General features: G+C 44.1%; 1 protein-coding gene across 6 annotated transcripts in view; it reads left to right on the top strand.

Moving 5' to 3' along the window:
• The window catches only part of WDR59 (WD repeat domain 59), a 115,889-nt gene that overhangs the window by 63,932 nt on the left and 31,963 nt on the right, over positions 1 to 19,994 (top strand). For all 6 annotated transcript variants that reach the window (XM_050772681.1, XM_050772679.1, XM_050772678.1 and 3 more), the window contains 9 exons: positions 3,055 to 3,132; positions 4,998 to 5,154; positions 10,422 to 10,501; positions 12,497 to 12,629; positions 12,762 to 12,886; positions 15,706 to 15,870; positions 17,222 to 17,317; positions 17,482 to 17,638; positions 18,161 to 18,230. In XM_050772681.1, the coding sequence (XP_050628638.1) occupies positions 3,055 to 3,132; positions 4,998 to 5,154; positions 10,422 to 10,501; positions 12,497 to 12,629; positions 12,762 to 12,886; positions 15,706 to 15,870; positions 17,222 to 17,317; positions 17,482 to 17,638; positions 18,161 to 18,230 (1,061 nt within the window). The remainder of the gene's footprint in view (positions 1 to 3,054; positions 3,133 to 4,997; positions 5,155 to 10,421; positions 10,502 to 12,496; positions 12,630 to 12,761; positions 12,887 to 15,705; positions 15,871 to 17,221; positions 17,318 to 17,481; positions 17,639 to 18,160; positions 18,231 to 19,994) is intronic.

The raw sequence follows: 19,994 nt of genomic DNA, 5'->3' as shown, positions 1-19,994 counted from the left end.
TTGGAAAGTCTCTTCCTTTGCTCTAAAACCATGTAAAACCAGCTTTAAACCATTTTGAATATTTTAAAGTGTAGTAAGAGATTTGTGGGTCTGAATATATATCCCTATACTTTATTAAGTCTCTAAAAGTTTTGAAACAGAGAAGGCCAGCGTGACAGTACTTGTGTGGGTCATATCCTTCTACAGCAAAGGTTATGATTATTAAAGGCCGTTATCAAAACTAGTTTCTTTTGTAAGGAGGAGGAAAGTACTTCTCACATCTGTGGCTTGTTGGCCATCCTCACTTTGGGGAAATTTTCAACCATTATTCACTCTTCAATTTTATTTATTTATTTTTTTGAGACAGAGTCTCGCTCTGTCGCCCTGGTTGGAATGCAGTGACCGGATCTCAGCTCACTGCAAGCTCCGCCTCCCGGGTTCACACCATTCTCCTGCCTCAGCCTCCCGAGTAGCTAAGACTACAGGTGCCAGCTACCTCGTCCGGCTAGTTTTTTGTATTTTTTAGTAGAGACAGGGTTTCACTGTGTAGGCCAGGATGATCTCGATCTCCTGACCTCGTGATCCGCCCGTCTCGGCCTCCCAAAGTGCTGGGATTACAGGCTTGAGCCACCGCGCCCAGCCACTCTTCAAATATTACTTCTGTTCTATTCCTTCTCTTTCCTTTCCTCTGGAACAATAATTATACATCAGCTGGGCGCAGTGGCTCACACCTGTAATACCAGCACTCTGGGAGACCGAGGCAGGCAAATCACCTGAGGTCAGGAGCTCAAGACCAGCCTGGCCATGGTAAAACCCCATCTATACTAAAAATAACAAAAAATTAGCCAGGTGTGGTGGTGCGTGCCAGTAATCCCAGCTACTTGGGAGGCTGAGGCAGGAGAATCGCTTGAAATCGGGAGGCGGAGGTTGTAGTGAGCTGAGATCGCGCCATTGCACTCCAGCCTGGGCAACAAGAGCGAAACTCCCTCTCAAAAAAAAAAAAAAAGTATATATTTATTAGACTTCTTCACTGTTTTCCATATAGTCTGATACACTTTTTACTTTTTTATTTAAAACATTTTTTTTGAGACAGGGTCCTGCTCTGTTGCCCACGCTGGCATGCAGTGGTATGATCATAGCTCACTGTAACCTTGAACTCCTTGGCTCAGTCAGTCCTCCCACTTCAGCCTCCCAATTAGCTAGGTGAGGAGACGGGGTCTTGCTTTGTTGCCCAGGCTGGTCTTGAACTCCTGACGTCAAGTGATCCTCCTACCTTAGCCTCCCAAAGCAGTGAGATTACAGGCATGAGCCACTGCACCAGCCTTGAAAACCTATGAAATACACATATGCAGAGTTGCATGTAACTGCCCCCCACACAGTCAGGGTATGGAACAGTTCCATGACACTGAAGAGCCACCTCGTGTTATTCCTTTGCACTCATACCCTCTCCTGCCCCTAACCTCTGGCAACCACTTGTCTGTTCCCCATCACTATAATTTGTTCTTTTTGAGAAGGGCTTTTTTTTTTTTTTTTTTTTTTTTGAGATGGAGTCTTGTTCTGTTGCCCAGGCTGGGATGCAGTGGTGCTGTCTTGGCTCACTACAACCTCTGCCTCCCGGGTTCAAGCAATTGTTGTGCCTCAGCCTCCTGAGTAGCTGGGACTACAGGTGTGTGCCACCATGCCCAGCTAATTTTTGTACTTTTGGTAGATATGGGGTTTCACCATGTGAGCCAGGCTGGTCTTGAACTCCTGACCTCAAGTGATCTGCCTGCCTTGGCCTCCCAAAGTGCTGGGATTACAGGCATGAGCCACTGCACCCGGACTAGTATATAACCTTTTAAGGTTGTCTTTTTTTCATTCAACATAATGCCTTTAAGAGTCATCCAAGTTGTTTTAAAAAGTAATAATGCATAGACTTTTTAGTACTCAGTAGTATTCCACTTATGGATATGCCACCATTAATTTTCTGTTGACCCATTTAAGGACATTTGGACTATTTTTGGTTTTTGGTGATTGTGAATAGAGCCACTATAAACATTCATGTATAGGTTTTTGTGTGAACAGACATTTTCAATTTTCTAGGGCAGTTATGTAGGAGTGGTATTGCTGGGTCATATGGTATGTGTACTCTTAACTTTATAGGAAATTGCCAAAGTAGCCGGGAGTGGTGACTCACACCTGTGATCCCAGCACTTTTGGAGGCCAAGGTGGGAGGATTGCCTGAGCCCAGGGGTTCAAGACCAGCCTGGGCAACATGGCAAGATCCCATCTCTATTAAAAAAAGAAATTGTTACAGCGATTTCCAGAGTGATTGCTGTCATCTATTTTTGAAAATAATTTCCTTAAAACAGTTCCGAGTTTCACTCTTGGCTTTCCTGCCTTTGTGACAAATGCTGGAGTTCTAAGAGTATGTGCCCCTCACGTTAGACGCATAGGTGTCTCTAAGGTAGTTTGTGTGGCTCACTTTGTGTGCTCTACAGTTTGAAGAACTGCACCTCAGGCGTTGGAGGATGATAGCGGGTGTGGACTTGAATGGATTGGCTCCTAGGTTCTCACACAGCTGCCTTTTTCCTTTGTGACCTTGCACATTATGTCTTGTCTTTATATAGCCTCTGCATTTAAAAAAGAGATTAAAAACATGCATTATGTGGTTGGTACAAAGATTAAATGGGAGAAAAAAGTTCTAAATATATGTCTGAAATGTAATGAGTAGTCAGGATACTTCAGCTATTGTTTTGAAATTACCTGCGTGATGTAAACGTGATACAGGATCAAACACGTCTCTTTTAATTTTCAGCTCTAAAGGTCATTTCAAAATCAAGCCTGTTGATAGTGACCTGCCCTGATTAGTGGTCCTCATAAAGTCCAGAAATTCTCCTGTAATGTTTTAGAAATGGAAAGGGAGGTTTCTTTGTGTCTCTGTCACAGTAGTATGGTTATAGGAGCTGAACTAAAAATATGCTGTTGAAGTGTATCTTTAGAGGACCAGAAGCAATGAGTTCAAAGGCTATGCTTATTTCAGTAGAATTTTTTATGGCATTTATTTCACAAACGATCTTGCTTGCTCTCTTCTAGTTCTGGGATTACCGCCAGCCTCGGAAATACCTCAATATTCTTCCTTGCCAGGTGCCTGTCTGGAAGGCCAGATACACAGTGAGTGAGCCACCCTGCCTCCCGATAGGAAACTTCTTTTTGGGTGTTCCAAAAACAAGGAGCCCAGGGACATGTTCTCTTTTTTTCTTTGTGAGGTGATTTTATCTTTCTCTCTTGGTTTAGTGGTGGGACAAATTTGATAATGATGGCATAAATGCTGTTAACTATTTCAAATTTTATTCTTGGCTGGTCGCAGTGGCTCACACCTGTAATCGCAGCACCTTGGGAGGCCGAGTCGGGTGGATCACCTGAGGTCAGGAGTTCAAGACCAGCCTGGCCAATGTGGTGAAACCCTGTCTCTACTAAAAATACAAAAATTAGCCAGGTGTGGTGGCGCACGCCTGTAGTCCCAGCTACTTGAGAGGCTGAGGCAGGAGAATCTCTTGAACCCAGGAGGCAGAGATTGCAGTAAGCAGAGATTGCGCCACTGCACTCCAGCCTGAGTGGCAGAGTGAGACTCCATCTCCAAAAAAATAAATAAGTAAATAAAATAAAAACATTTTATTCTTTGAGTGTTGGGTAAGTATCTATATCAGAATTGCTGATCAAAGCTCCACAGAGAAGCTAGGCCATGTAAAGATACTCACTAATGATAGGGCTGGCAGCAGGGTAGATGGAGAGAGGGTCAGGAGGCTTGAGGTCTGTCAGTTGTGGTGGAGTGAACTCTGGCTTTAAATTCAGAAGACCTGGGCTGGGGGTCATGCTCTATCATTTAATACGGATGTGGCCTTGGGGAAGCCATTTGATGTTTTTGAGCAGAAATTTCCTCTACTGTAGAATATGAATAGTAATTTTTACTATGCCCTCCTTTTTTTAAAATTGTGATAAAATCCACCATTTTAAAGTATACAATTCTGTGATTCACAAGCTGACTTTCTTTTGAAATAACTTATATGAATGTGCTTTTTAAACCATTAAATGCTACAAATAGAGTGGTTAGGCAACTATCAACCTTCCAGTACTTTTCCATTGCCACATGGGTGAGAGATAATGTATTTCCTTTAATGTCAATCTGAAAGCTAGCACAGGGATGAATAAAGCTACCTTTATATATTCGACTGTCACCGTGGGGAGCAAAAAAGATAACTTGGGTATTAAGATAACTTGGGTATTAAGCTGGTTTTGCACCTGGGATCACTTGCCAAGAAATCAGACACCCTTCTTATGAATTGAAATACTTTTCTGGATTAATATGTTTGCTTTAAAAAATAAACAGAAAAGTCCAAGAGTGCTACCAGGAAGGGTGATGAAGATAAATGTGCTCTTAGGTGACTATTTATTCCTTAAATAACAGTCTAATTCAACTAAATGGACCCCTTAGCTACCTAGCAGATTGGGTTTTGCCAAGTAAAACATGTCAGTCCTGAAGTGAGCAAGTTTTCCTCTGAGCAGTTGCGGTGCTGGGGAGGCGGGAAGGTGATGCTTCACATGGATGGCGTGTTTCTGGTGCGTTTCCACGTGGCAAGAATTAGGTTTGCTGCTCCAGGGATTTTCCCTGTCAGCCCTGCATGCTCGTTCTGGGAAAGCACTTAGTAACTCTTGAGCTACTCATAGAGAGTAGCTAGGATGTGAAACAGTGTGTTTCAGTGCATAGCAATCAGAACCATTTGCTTATTTTAAAATTTTCAAAGTTCTTCAAGCGCTTGCCTCAGCCTGAGTTTTTACTTGCTGTGGTGTCTTCCGTAAGCAAAGAGTAAAGTAACGATGTTCAGCTTACGGTGTTTGGGGAAAATTTCTCCAGATGAGTTGGGGCCTTCCATTATCTAATTATTTTACTTAGGAAGAATTCCAGGTTTGGAAACTCAAGACTCAGCCGATCCTCCCTGAAATAATCTGATCATCTGCTTTTGCCTTCTCTGCCTTAGCCTTTCAGCAATGGATTGGTGACCGTGATGGTTCCCCAGCTGCGGAGGGAAAACAGCCTTCTCCTGTGGAATGTCTTTGACTTGAACACCCCAGTCCACACCTTCGTGGGGCATGATGATGTGGTGCTGGAGTTCCAGTGGAGGAAACAGAAGGAAGGTGAGTGGCAGAGGCCTGCTGCCGACTTTCCTTCTGAGCTCTGGTGACAGCAGTGCTAGTCAGTGCTGCCGTGGAGTCCAGTAAGGAAGACATAGAGAGAGCTAGGCTTTAGGAACCAGAGAGCCAGGACTGTTGCCATCTTTCATCATAGGTGGGTAAAGGGACTATATAAGGCTGCTGTTCCTCTTCCAAATTCTGTCCTCTTAATTTTCAGCGTAGTCTCTCTTGCTTGGAAGAGATCTGCTCCAGTAAGAGATGGAAGATAGAGATTTGCTGTTGGATCGTTTCTGGGACTGAAAGACTCTGGGCTCAGAAGTCCAGGACATTTACCCCTTGCCACTCTGTTGATGAGGGAGACCCAAGGTGGTCGTTAGGACTGCCTACTACATACCCTCAGTTGTCTTCATAAGCACGTAGTGCTATTTTACCTCCCAGCCCTTTGAAGATAGATTTGGCTGATAGACTTGCTTTGATCATGACACATGATGTGGTCCCTCCTGGGTTGAAAGGTTAGGGGCTGATGTGCAGTTAAACGCCCTGTTTGCCTCTGCCACATCAGTTGGCAAAGCTCAAGATAGAGCTGCTTCCAGCACATCCTGGCACGAGGATGAGGCGGAGATGCAGAGCAACCGAGGTGTTGGGGTGGTTTGTTATTGCAGCTTCATCATCCAGCCCTCACTCATGCAGGGCCCCAGTGTAATGGGAGTCAAGAAGCCGCAGCCTCAGTTTCTCCATCAGCTCACCATGCAAGTTTAGATACAGCCTGTCTTTTCTTGCGATCGTTTTGCCATGATCTCGAAGTGTTTGACAGAACACAAGTTTATTTGTTGGTGTTTTCATGTTGCACATGGGAAGCCAGGCAGGTGGAGTGATGTGACTTGTCCAGGGTCCCCGGAAAGGTCTCTAGTGGACCTGGGATTAGAGCAGTCATCTTCTGTCCCAGCTTGTTTGTGACTCTCATAAACTTCTTCCAGAATATTTATTAAAGAGACTCTTTTGGCCGGGCGTGGTGGCTCACACCTGTAATCCCAGCACTTTGGGAGGCCGAGACGGGCGGATCATGAGGTCAGGAGATCGCGACCATCCTGGCTAACAGGATGAAACCCCGTCTCTACTAAAAATACAAAAAATTAGCCGGGCGTAATGGTGGGCGCCTGTAGTCCCAGCTACTTGGGAGGCTGAGGTGGGAGAATGGTGTGAACCCGGGAGGCGGAACTTGCAGTGAGCCGAGATGCGCCACTGCACTCCAGCCTGGGTGACAGAGTGAGAATCTGTCTCAAAAAAAAAAAAAAAAAGATACTCTTTTGATCATCCTGTTAACTTTCCTATGCATGTTTCCAAAATCTCTCTTGCTTCTAGAAACATGAGGCTGCCTGATGTTTATCCCACCAATTGCATGCATGGGTTTTGGCTTTGAACTTAATCTCTTGCATTTTGCCATAGAAAACAGATGATGTGGCCAGGCGTGGTGGCTCACGTCTATAATCCTAGCACTTCAGGAGGCCAAGGCGGGTGGATAACTTGAGGTCAGGAGTTCGAGACCAACCTGGCCAGCATGGTGAAACCCCATCTCTACTAAAAATACAAAAAAAATTAGCCAGGCCTAGTGGCACATGCCTAGAGTCCCAGCTACGTGGGAGGCTGAGGCAGGAGAATGACTTGAACCCTCAGGCAGAGGTTGCATTGAGCTGAGATCGCACCATTGCACTCCAGCCTGGGGAACAGAGCAAGACTCCGTCTCAAAAAAAAAAAACAACAAGAAAACAAAACAGATGATGTGATTTCCTCAGTCTAGCGGGAGGGGTTGACCGGTAGTTTTGGATGGAAATAAAGTTTTTAGGAACCCATTTTTAGTTACTGATGTTGTCTTTAAGCTGGTGGGGTGAGTTATGTAAATTGGAACTGCCTGGCCAGTAGCAATTTTGAGTACAAGTTACTATTTAACTTTTTTTTTTTTTTTTTTTTTTAACTGTGAAAGAGGGGAATAATACACACTGGGGCCTACTTGAGGACAGAGGGTGGAGTGGAGAGACGATCAGAAAAAAATAACTGTTGGGTACTAGGCTTAGTACCTGGGTGATGAAATAATCTGTACAGCAAACCCCTGTGACACGAGTCACATGTGTAACAAACCTGCACATGAACCCCTGAATCTAAAATAAAAGTTTAAATTAAAAAAAAATTTTTTTTACTGTGAAATATGTATTTGAAAATTACATGGAACATGTATAGTGCAACAAATAATTATAAAGTGAAAATCTATGTAATTACCGTGCAGGTCAAGAAAGAAAATGATGCCAGGAGCCCCAAAGCTTCCTGATCATAACCCCCTCCTTCCCTGAGAGCACTACTCCCCTAATGCTTACGATAACCATTACTGGATTTTTCCTGTGTGGTTTCACTGCCTATTTATGAATCCCTAGGTAGTTTAAGTTTGCCTGTTTCTGAACCTTTTACAGATTTAATTATTATGCATGTGTGTTTATTCAAATGTTCCTTATGATAGGGTTATGTCCCGATAAACCCATTGTAAGTTGAAAATGTCATAAGTAGAAAATTTATTTTAGGCCGGGCACCGTGGCTTACACCTGTAATCTCAGTACTTTGGGAGGCTGAGGTGGGTGGATCACGTGAGGCCAGGAGTTCAAGACCAGCTTGGCCAACATGGCAAAACCCCATCTCTACTAAAAATACAAAAATGAGCCAGGTGTGGTAGTGCGTGCCTGTAGTACCAGCTACTCGGGAGGCTGAGGCAGGAGAATCTCCTGAACCCGGGAGGCGGAGGTTTCAGTGAGCTGAGATTGTGCCACTGCACTACAGCCTGGAGACAGAGCGAGACTGTCTCAAAAGGAAAAAACAAAAACAAAACAAAAAAAACAAACATATTTTACCCACCTAACCCACTGAACATCATAGCTTAAGTAGCCTACCTTAAACATGCTCAGAACACTTCTATCGGCCTACGTTTGGGCTAAATCCTCTAATACAAAGTCTATTTTATTTTAAAAAGTGTTGAATATCTCATATACTTTATTGAATACTGTGCATTATGTTAAAATTGTGACAGTTTCACGCCATCATAAAGTCAAAAAATTGTTAAGTTGAACCATTGTAAGTTGGGAACCATCTGTATTTTACTTCTTTCTCAACCGAAGGTTGTTCCAGTTTACTTTTACTGCCATGTCTTCGTCATCGATTTTTTTTTTTTTTTTTTTTGAGGTAGGGTCCCACTGTGTCACCCAGGCTAGAGTGCAGTGTGGCACAAACATGGCTCACTGCAGCCTCGACCTCCTGGGCTCAAGCAGTACTTCCACTTCAGCCACCTGAGTAGCTGGCACTACAGGAGTGTGCCACCATGCCACCTAATTTTTTGTGTTTTTGTACCGATGGGTTTCACCATGTTGCCCAGGCTGGTAGTAGTCATCAAGTTTTATTGGACCACTTCATGCTTTGATTTTACTGTGGGGAAGGATTTCTCAAAGAGGTAGGAAGTGAGTCAGGATGTTGTGGCCAGGGGACAAGGATGCCTCCTGAGGGAAGCAGTAGTCCTTGGTTTCAGGTGTTGCTGACAGATCAAAATGTAGAATAAGAGAAAAGCATTTAACTGACCAAATCGGAAGCCATATAATCATTAAGAAAGGAGTTCCAGGCCAGGTGCAGTGGCTCACGCCTATAATCTCAGGACTTTGGGAGGCCAAGGCAGGTTGATCACTGGCCAGGAGTTCGAGACCAGCCTGGCCAACATGGTGAAATCCCATCCCTACCAAAATATAAAAAAAAAAAAAAAAAAAAAAAAAAAATTAGCCAGGTGTGGTAGCGCGTGCCTATAATCTCAGCCACTCGGGAGGCTGAGGCAGGAGAATTGCCTGAACCAGGAGGCAGAGGTTGTTGCAGTGAGCCAAGATTGCATCACTGCACTCCAGCCTGGGTGACAGAGTGAGACCCTATCTCAAAATACAAAAAATTAAATAAATAAAAAAAGGCGTTCCAAAAGCAAATTGAGGAGAGAAGCCAGATCATAGGGTGGCACAAACAGGGGCAGCAGGAACCGGTTTAGGGAATGAAGTTACTCTCAAAGCCAAGGCGTAGAATTAGCCAATTGAGAGAGGCTGCTGCCCTCTCTGTTGGAAGGCAGGGAGAAGATACAAGGGAGTCGGGGAAGCAAAGGGCCCTTTGGGACCAGCTGGGGAGGCACAGGTCGAGGGGTTGAGTTAATTTGTAACCTTTAGAAAGGAATTAGGCACCTTTTCCTCAAAGTCAGGGGCATGAAGAGAGGCCAGATGTAGGGTCAGAAGATTGTTGATGTGGACATGAGGCAAGATGGTGGCACTTGTAACAAGCCATGGTTCAGAATAGTTGCTCTCTGGCTGACCATGCCTAGTTTTATATGAAATATTGAGGAGTGAAATTTTGGTTGAAGGTGGTGACGCAGAGAAGGAACCAACTCACCCTGTGACCTTGGACAGATCATATTCTCTCGTCTCAGTTTCCCCATCCATTAAGTTAAGAAATTGGATGAAATTATTTCTAAATTCTTTGCTCTCTGAAGGTGGCTGTGAAGGAGATTCTAGGTACTGCAAAATTATCTGCAAATGTCCTGATCTTCCAAGAAGTTATTTCATAAAGCACCCTGAACCTTTTCAGGATAATCCCTTTGACCAGACTTAAGATGAAAATATGATTCAGTCAAGTAAGAACATTAAGGATTGATTATTCATTTTACAAAGAGATGCATCACTTTACCAAAAAATTCTTTTGAATGGTAAGATGCTGTGATGCATTTGAAACAACCCATTTTGCAAAAATATGTTCATCTCTAGCTCCTTGAGAGCATGTAAAAGGAGGAACATTTGCAGAGGTGAAAGGTTAGTGTCACATTAAATCCTAGCATCGCTCTTTACCTGCTAATTTGCCAGTTAGTATTTCACTTTATTTAAGTTTCTGCTCAAATGTCATTTCCTTGGGGAGTTCTATCTAAAAATGGTTCCACCGTCAGTCTCTGTCCTCTTATCCTGTGTTATTTTTTATACCAGATGTTTTATCAGATATTTATTTGTCTATTTCTACCACTGGAATGCACTATCTATAAAGATAGAAATTATTTTATTCATGATCTAGTCCCGGTACCTAGAATAGTGCCTGGCATTTCAGAGATGTTCAGTAGATATTTGTTGAACGGATGGATGAATCTCACTCCATTTCAACCTATAGCAAAATGGATGTTGAATCCAGAAGAATTTCCAGGATTCTTATTTGGTGATTTCTAGGGTCCAAGGACTATCAACTGGTGACGTGGTCCCGGGATCAGACCTTGAGAATGTGGCGGGTAGATTCCCAGATGCAGAGGGTATGTATTCAGTGCTATTGTGGAGAAATGTACCTGGATCCACCAAAAATATAAGATTCAGGATTTGTGGAAATTAGAGGTTACAAGATAAACTTTTTTTTGTTTTGTTTTTGAGACTGAGTCTCACTCAATCTCTCAGGCTGGAGTGCAGTGGCATGATCTTGGCTCACTACAACCCCTGCCTCCTGGGTTCAAGCAATTCTCTTGCCTCAGCCTCCCGAGAAGCTGGGATTACAGGCGCCCACCACCACACTAGGTTAATTTTTGTATTTTTAGTAGAGACAGGGTTTCACCAAGTTGGCCAGGCTGGTCTCGAACTCCTGACCTCAAGTGATCCACCTGCCTCAGCCTCCCAAAGTGCTGGGATCACCGATGTGAGCCACCGTGCCCGGCAGGATAGACATTTAATACGTACTTACTGGTTGGCTGAGTGGCTGGTGTGTACCACATCAAGGCTTTGAGGTCTTTAAGAACCAACTTCAGTATTCAGCACTTTAAGGCCAGAGAGCCTCTAAATGTCTTTCCCTCCCTTATTCTAGCATAAGATAGTATGGGTAGCTCCCTGATCATGTGCCCTGTGGGCTTCATTTCTTTCTCTTCTTAATGGACTAAGAAGCCTACCTTGTACTCTGCAAATGCTTAGAGGCTTCTACATCCATCAACAACACCGCTTCTATGAAGCTGTTTGTAACTTTTTCCCGATAAATGATGTCTGTTTCTTACATGAACCACAGTAGTACCTGGTATGAGCTGCTTTGTTGGTCCTTGCTCTTCTCTGCCTTATCACAGGGCTCTGTCCTCTCCTCATTTGATGGCTAAATTTCTTGACAGTGGGAAGGTGTCTCACTTGTATTGGATCTCCCACAGCACTTGGCACACTGCTTTGCAAAGAACGAATAGAAAATACTGGATAAAAATTTCAACACTGCTTAGTATGAAGTCACTCTTGAGCAATTTGGTCAAATCTCCTTACTTTATTGCATTTTCAATCTGTTTTCTCCGAAAGGTACAATTTGCACCAAAATGCCTTGAGGTTATGTTTTTTTTTTTTTTTTTTTTTTTTTTTTTTTTTTTTTTTTTTGAGACAGAGTCTCTTTCTGTTGCCCAGGCTGGAGTGCAGCCAGGTGATCTTTGTTCACTGCAACCTCTGCCTCCTGGGTTCAAGTGATTCTCCTGCCTCATCCTCCCAAGTAGCTGGGATCCACCACCATGCCTGGCTAATTTTTGTCTTTTTAGTAGAGATGGGGTTTCACCCTGCTGGTCAGGCTGGTCTCAAACTCCTAACCTCAGGTGATCCACCCACCTCGGCCTCCCAAAGTACTGGGATTACAGGTATGAGCCACCACGCCTGGCTGGTTGTGGTATTTTTGCTCCTGGATTAGCTGAATAACACCATCAAGGATTGGAGTTTAAATTAATTTTTTTTCTGAGGCTTGCATAAACTCCAAACATGATAAAAAATTTCCAGGGCTGAATAATAGAGTCTATTATCCCGAGTCTTTAACCAGGGAGAGTTGGCAGTGGGTAAAATCTATTTTGATTATGTCAGCTCTTGGCTGACACATCTCCATCCTTTGCCATTCCCATTTTTTTTTTTTTTTTTTTTTTTTTGGAGACGGAGTCTCGCTCTGTCACCCAGGCTGGAGTGCAGTGGCCGGATCTCAGCTCATTGCAAGCTCCGCCTCCCAGGTTTACGCCATTCTCCTGCCTCAGCCTCCCGAGTAGCCGGGACTACAGGCGCCCGCCTCCTCGCCTGGCTAGTTTTTTTTTTTTGTATTTTTTAGTAGAGACGGGGTTTCACTGTGTTAGCCAGGATGGTCTCCATCTCCTGACCTCGTGATCCGCCCGTCTCGGCCTCCCAAAGTGCTGGGATTACAGGCTTGAGCCACCGCTACCGGCCTGCCATTCCCATTTTTAAGTCAGAACTCTTTAATCAGACATGACTATCATTTCCACTGACTTCTCAAGAACTACATCTTCTACCCTTTGTTTCAGCTTTGTGCAAATGACATATTAGATGGTGTCGATGAATTCATTGAGAGTATTTCCCTTCTGCCGGAACCCGAGAAGACCCTGCACACTGAAGATACAGATCACCAGCACAATGCAAGCCATGGGGAGGAAGAAGGTAATTTGTCAAACTGATGTCTCAGGTGAGGTGCCACTCTACGCATTGTAGAGTTGTGGCAGATACCCCATACCTATTCTCTGATTCATTTTCAAAAATGCTTTCCAACATTGAACTTCTCTCTCCTGCTAGCCCTAAAGGAAGATCCCCCTAGAAATCTCCTGGAAGAGAGGAAATCAGATCAATTGGGGCTGCCTCAGACCTTGCAGCAGGAATTCTCCCTGATCAATGTACAAATCCGGAATGTCAATGTGGAGGTACTTAGTTTAATCAGCTGTATCTCATGTTTGCTGATGGCAGTTTGTGGGAGAGAGAACCATTTCAGCCACGATTTCGGTTAGCAAATAACTTCGCAGCTTTAACAGAACTCTCTCTGCTTGCTTTTTTATTTCCTGGGTTTTCTGGCCAGGCGCGGTGGCTTACACCTGTAATCCCAGCACTTTGGGAGGCTGAGATGGGCAGATCACTTGAAACCAGGAAGCCAGGAGTTTGAGACCAGCCTGGCCAACATGGTGAAACCCCGTCTCTACTAAAAATACAAAAAAAAAAAAAAAAAAAAAATTAGCCAGATATGGTGGTGGGCACCTGTAGTTCCAACTACTCGAGAGACTGAGGCACAGGAATCACTTGAACTTGAGAAGCAGAGATTGCAGTGAGCCAAGATCGCACCACTGCCCTCCAGCCTGGGTGACAGAGCAAGACTCTGTCTCTAAATAAATAAATAAATAAATAAATGGATGCAGACTTTGTTTCTAACCCTATTCTTTTCTCCTAAGATGAGCCAAAGGAGAACCTGACGCTTGTGTGCCTTAGCGCCTCCTTAGATGCTCCAGCATCTCATTTTACTATAGAGGAAGATACTTAGGCCCAGGAGGCTTAGTAATTTGGCAGGAGTTGCTGCTGAAGTTAGGGGCAGAGTTGCCTTGGGAAGCCAAACCTCCAGCCCCTCCAGGGCACTCTCTGTGCTGTGCTGTGCTGTGCTGTGCTGTGCTGTGCCATCTTCCCTCAGGCTGGCCATTTCCTGGTGATTTCGATTCATAGTAAGAAGGCGACCAAAATTTCTTTGTTCACTTAGCCTGTGGAACATTTACTCTTTTTGTGGGGGCAAGTATTGAAAGTCTTTGCTTTAGAAAATTGAGTATCTCTCCAGAAAGGAGTTTTAAAGCTTGATTAGTTTTTCCTTTACCCAAATATGTGCTGTTACATAACTATCTCATGTGGCCTTTAAAACAAGTCTGCTGGCTGGGTGTGGTGGCTCACGCCTGTAAGCACTTTGGGAGGCTGAGGTAGGCGGATCACGAGGTCAAGAGATCGACACCATCTTGACCAACATGGTGAAACCCCGTCTCTACCAAAAATACAAAACTTAGCTGGGCGTGGTGGTGTGCGCCTGTAATCCCAGCTATTCGCAAGGCTGAGGCAGGAGAATCGCTTGAACCCGGGAAACAGAGCTTGCAGTGAGCCAAGATTGCGCCACTGCACTCCAGCCTGGCAACAGAGCAAGACTCTGTCTCAAAAAACAAAACAAAAACAAAAAAAAAGTCTAAGTGGTTTTAGCCTCACTTTATAGCTGAGGAAACAGAGACATCAAGAGAAGAAATGTCCAAGATCAGCAGGTATTTGGTGGAAGAAATAACATGTGAATCCAAGTCTCCAGATTTCCCACATGTGGTTCTCCTCACTTTACTCCAGCTGCTGTCTCTAGTTGGCAGCACAAGAAATCGAAAGATATAAAAGATTCTTTGCTTAATTAGTGATCTATATCAAGTCAGTTTATACTCCCTTTGTCGCATTTGAGGACAGTGTGGATTCCTAGTGATCTAGTTGAAGATCTTGATTCCTTTCTTTGAGAGTACTTTAAAAAAATTATTGAGATATAATTCACATACTATAAAATTAATCTTTTTGGTTTTTCTTTGAGATGGAGTCTTGCTCTGTCCACCCAGGCTGGAGTGCAATGGCACTATCATGACTCACTGCAACCTCTGCCTCCCGGGTTCAAGTGATTCTCCTGCCTCAGCCTCCCAAATAGCTGGGATTATGGGCATACACCACCACACTCAGCTAATTGTTTTTTGTATTTTTAGTAGAGATGGGGTTTTTGCCATGTCGGCCAGGTTGGTCTTGAACTCCTGACCTCAGATGATCTGCCCGCCCTGGCCTCCCAAAGTGCTGGGATTACGGGTGTCAGCCACCACGCCCAGCCAGAATTCCCCTTTTTAAAGTGAATAATCTGGCGGTTGTGGGTATGTTCACAAAGTTGTGCAGCCATTACCATTGTCTGATTCCAGAACATTTTCATCATTCCCAGAAGAAACCACATACTCATGAGCAGTTCTTCCCTATTTCCCTTTCCCCCAGCCCCCGGCAATCCCAAATCTACTTTCTTCCCCTATGGATTTTCCCAGGAGCACTTTTTAAGTTGAGTCTGGTGTTTAACTTCTTCCTGCTTTATTTTCCCATCTCAAAGTAAATATAACAAGTTTTAGTCTACCCCACAACTTGGGGAGGAAGCTTCGTTAAAGTCAGAATACTTTGAACTTCACAGTGGCTCACGCCTGGAATCCCAGCACTTTAGGAGGCCGAGGTGGGCGGATCACTTGAGGTCAGGAGTTTGAGACCGGCCTGTCCAACATGGCGAAACTCCATCTCTACCAAAACAAAATAAAAAAACCAAAAAAACAAAAACAAAGATTCCCTGGGCATGGTGGCGCCTGCCTGTATTCCCAGTATTTGGGAGGTAGGAGGTGGGAGAATCACTTGAACCCAGAAGGTGGAGGTTGCAGTGAGCTGCGATTGTGCCACACTGCACTCCAGCCTGGGCGACAGAGTGAGACCCTGTGTCAAAGAAAAGAAAAAAACTTTCAGCTTATTCCATTGGTATGAAAATTTAATAATCTGATATGAAAATTTAAGAATCTTTTTGAAAATGAATTGTCTTCCACACAAATTTGTCTTTGTAGAGTCTTTCCCTTCACCCAATTACTAGGAACATGGAGCGTTCAGTTAAATGCATGTGCATCGAAAGATGCTTTGTGGTTTGTTTGCAAAGCCATTGTGGATTTGTCTCTTGCAGATGGATGCGGCAGACAGGAGCTGCACAGTGTCCGTGCACTGCAGCAACCATCGCGTCAAGATGCTGGTGAAGTTCCCTGCTCAGTATCCAAACAACGCCGCCCCTTCCTTCCAGTTTATTAACCCCACAACCATCACGTCCACCATGAAAGCTAAGCTGCTAAAGGTAGGGGTCTGGGTTCCCAAATTCTCCTGCTGTTCTGCATCATTGTCTAGACTGAGTAGGAAAGAAGACTGAAAACTCTAGTAGATGAGATTCAGAAGTCATCTGTTTCATACACACACTAGTGTTAGCAACGTAACCTCTGCACTTGCCATTTAGTTTGTGTAGAAAACATAAGAGCGGTGGTTCTTAACCTTTTTTGGGTCATGGCCTTCCTCAGAAAAATCTACACAATGATTGCATATGGTTTGAGAAATACTGCCTATAAATATGTGAATTGCATATAATCTGTCCACAGATCTCATTAACGTTATGCATTCATCTCAGGTTATGAGATTTGCAATCTAATTTCATTTAGGAGTCCAGGTTAGGAGCACTGCAGTCCAATTTCGTTTATGTGGAAACAACAAGCAAGATGTATTCTGAAGCTAAAAGATATTTTACAATTAGAAAAAAACATGTGTAAGGTCATAAAAAAAATTTTATCCCATAGAAGGAGCTGGTGTTATCCTAGAGGTAGGCTGGCTAGCTGCACAGTGGGTGTCCAGATGGAGGTGCCACAGCCTGACATCAGTGTTTAATTCTGCAGATTCAGAGACTTGATGTGTCAGTTCATCCAGAGCAAATCAGGTGGAATCTCCATGACAAAGCCCCATGAGCCTCTTCATACCCCTTGTTCAGTTTGAGCAGTGTCACAAGTAAAGGGACTGGAGTTTTTTTGGCAAACTCAGGCCAACCTGAATGTTGCTCATTTTTTGCCCGGTTTGGGTCGTGGACACTTGATTGTTACGCTTTGTTGGGGTATCACATGGAACTAGGACGTTTTCAAGTGGCTTAAGGATCTCTGAAATGCCAGTAACTCAGATCTTGTGGTATTTGACATGTTAAACTTGGAATCTGAATATGTCGTTGCCTAGTTGGGACATACAAAAAAGATAGATTTTTCTATTAGTATAAAATGATACGATTAGATTGCAAATTTTTTGTGTGAAAAATCAGACCTTTTCCCAGTGCAGTGGCTCACTCCTGTAATCTCAGCACTTTGGGTGGCCGAGGCGCATGGATCACCTGAGGTCAGGAGTTCAAGACCAGCCTGGGCAACATGGTGAAACCCCATCTCTACTAAAAATACAAAAAGTAGCCAGGCGTGGTGGCACATGCCTGTATTCCCAGCTACTCGGTAGGCGAATCACTTGAACACGGGAGGCAGAGGTTGCAATGAACCGAGATCGCACCACTGCACTCCAGCCTGGGCAACAAAGACAGACTCTATCTCAAAAAAAAAAAAAAAAAACAGAATAGCCTGTCAGAGAAATGTGTTCCTCTTCTTGACTGTGTTTGGGGCCTTTTCTAGATCCTGAAGGACACGGCCCTGCAGAAAGTGAAGCGTGGCCAGAGCTGCCTGGAGCCCTGCCTGCGCCAGCTCGTCTCCTGCCTCGAGTCCTTTGTGGTGGGAAGCATGAAACTGTTGTACCAACTTATGCTTTGGGGTTTTGTTTCATTTCTTTCTCCCTAAAATCATGGGCTTTTTTTTTTTTTTCCTGCTGGGTGCTTATTTTGTAATTCAACTTCAAGACAGGTTGTGGTTTTAGCTTATGGAATTTTAAATTTCAGAACCAGGAAGACAGCGCTTCCAGCAATCCGTTTGCACTCCCCAACTCCGTCACACCCCCGTTACCGACTTTTGCTCGTGTGACCACAGCCTACGGGTCGTACCAGGATGCCAACATTCCATTTCCTAGGACTTCTGGGGCCAGGTTCTGTGGAGCAGGTGGGTCTCTTTGGTTCTCTGATTCTAGATTTTGAGAGGGAGCAGCTAAGAATGCCATAGATTCCGTATAAACATCTTGAGCAACAAATGTTTGCTTTTAGTCCCAGAGAACTCCAACGAGACTTTCATAGTAGCGTGGCAGGGTGTGAGGCCCAGTCGGTGTCTCTGGACTTATCCTAAGAGTGTGCACCAGAATGCTGGTCTTAACTTTCTTCATTCTGATGAGCTTGGGTTTGAGTCTTTACTCAGAGCCCTGAGTCTTAGCAGGGGACAGTCCCCTGGTAGGGAGCCTTAGAGTCCTGCTGATGACTCTGCCCCGTCCACCTACATCCTCTTTCCTGGACTCGAGTGCTGACCTTTGTTCTTGGTAAGGGTCACCACACTCATGAGTGTTGCAGCTTATGAAAATGTGTCTTACCCTCAGGTATACAGAGATAGAAGAAAGACTGGCCAGTCCTGCCTCAGGATTTCCCACGTCCAGCTTGTTGACACTGACGGCTCATGTGATGTCTTCTTCTTTAGGTTACCTGGTGTATTTCACAAGGCCCATGACGATGCATCGGGCGGTGTCTCCCACAGAGCCTACTCCGAGGTGAGTGCGGGAGATGCAGAAGCCACTCTACGTTCCCGTGGCCAGAGGTGGCCAGAGACCTGGGAAGGACCACGGAGTTTGTCTTTGGACAATGCGTTTTAGTTCTTCAGTAAACTCCTATTACAAGATTTATTTGAGAAAGATTGAAGTCAATTAAGTTGCAAGAAAGCTGAGATTTCTGCTGTACAGTTATTAGCAAACCATTAGAAGAAGTAGATTGATAAAAGCTCTTGTCAAAACAAGGCAAATTGTTTTAAAATATGCCTTTCCCCTATTGCTAGCATATTATTTATTATTTGTTTTTGATTATTTTATTATTCAATTTAACATTAAATAAAACTGGAAAAATAACAAAAAAACCATCTGTAGTTTCACAACATTAATATGCCACTTCTGATATTACCAAACAATGTGTAATTTTATAACATTATGTAAGTAGTGCATTGGGAAAACACAAACGAAATTTTTTTTTTTTTTTTTAAGATAGGATCTGGCTCTGTCACCCAGGCTGGAGTGCAGTGGCACGATCATAGCTCACTGCAGCCCTTACCTCCTGGCTCAAGTGATCCTCCTGCCTCTGCCTCCCAAGTAGCTGGGACTACAGGCGTGCACCACCATGCCCAGCTAATTTTTATATGTTTTTTTAGAGATAACGTTTTGCAGTGTTGCCAGGCCAGTCTCAAACTCCTGAGCTCAAGCAGTCCACCTGTCTCAGCCTCCCAAAGTGCTGGGATTAAAGGCATGAGCCGCCATGCCCGGCCTGGAAGTTTTAAATTACAATGTGAAAGCCTTTCTTTGCCTTTTCCCTGTTTTAGAGATAATCATGTTTAACAACAGAACATGTTTCTGTCTAGTCATTGTTTTTCTGTGCTTTAAAAAAAGTTTTTCTTTATAGGCAATCTAGTGTAGCGGATAGGAATATGGACTTCAGAGCCAACGTGTCCAGATCCAAATTTTGGCCCTGTCATTTTATGACCTTGGGCAAGTTATCTCAACTTCAGCTTCAGTTCCTTCAACAGTAACATGGGATGATCGTAGCACCCACCACCTGTAGTTGCTGGGAAGATTAAGTCCCTCTAAAAACATTTAAAACACCACCTGGTATATCGGAAGTGCTCTGTGTGTCCTGTTATGATTACTGGGTTTTAAAACTTTAGGATTATACAGTAGACTTCTGGTTCTGCAGGCTGGTGACCAAGATATAATAACTTGCAAAGCTCCCTGCTGCAAACCCCTGAAGGCGCTGGATACAGTATAATCAGCATAGTCATTGTATTAGTCCGTTCTCACACTGCTATAAAGAACTGCCCAAGACTGGGTAATTTATAAAGAAAAGAGGTTTAATTGACTCACAGTTCCACATGGCTGGAGAGACCTCAGGAAACTTAAAATCGTGGCGGAAGGGGAAGAGGCACATCTTACATGGCAGCAGGCGAGAGTGTGTATGTGAAGGAGAAACTGTCAGATCTTATAAAACCATCAGGTCTGGTGAGAACTCACTATCATGAGAACAGCATGGGGGACACAGCCCCCATGATCCAATCACCTCCCACTCTGTCCCTCCCTCGACATGTGGGGATTGTGGGGATTACAATTCAAGATGAGATTTGGGTGGGGACACAAAGCCTAACCATATCAGTTATGAATGAATAGCTGAGCCAACAAGAAAGAAAGAGAACTGAATGGGAGAACTGTGTGAGCAGACACTGCTGTTTTGCCAAGAGGTGGCCAGTCTCTGCAGTAACCTGGGCAGATGTGACCTGG

The sequence above is a fragment of the Macaca thibetana genome, chromosome 20, assembly GCF_024542745.1.
Source record: "Macaca thibetana thibetana isolate TM-01 chromosome 20, ASM2454274v1, whole genome shotgun sequence".
In the NCBI taxonomy this organism is placed as follows: domain Eukaryota; kingdom Metazoa; phylum Chordata; class Mammalia; order Primates; family Cercopithecidae; genus Macaca; species Macaca thibetana.
Note: the sequence above shows the minus strand (reverse complement) of the source record. Positions and strands in the feature narration are given on the sequence as shown.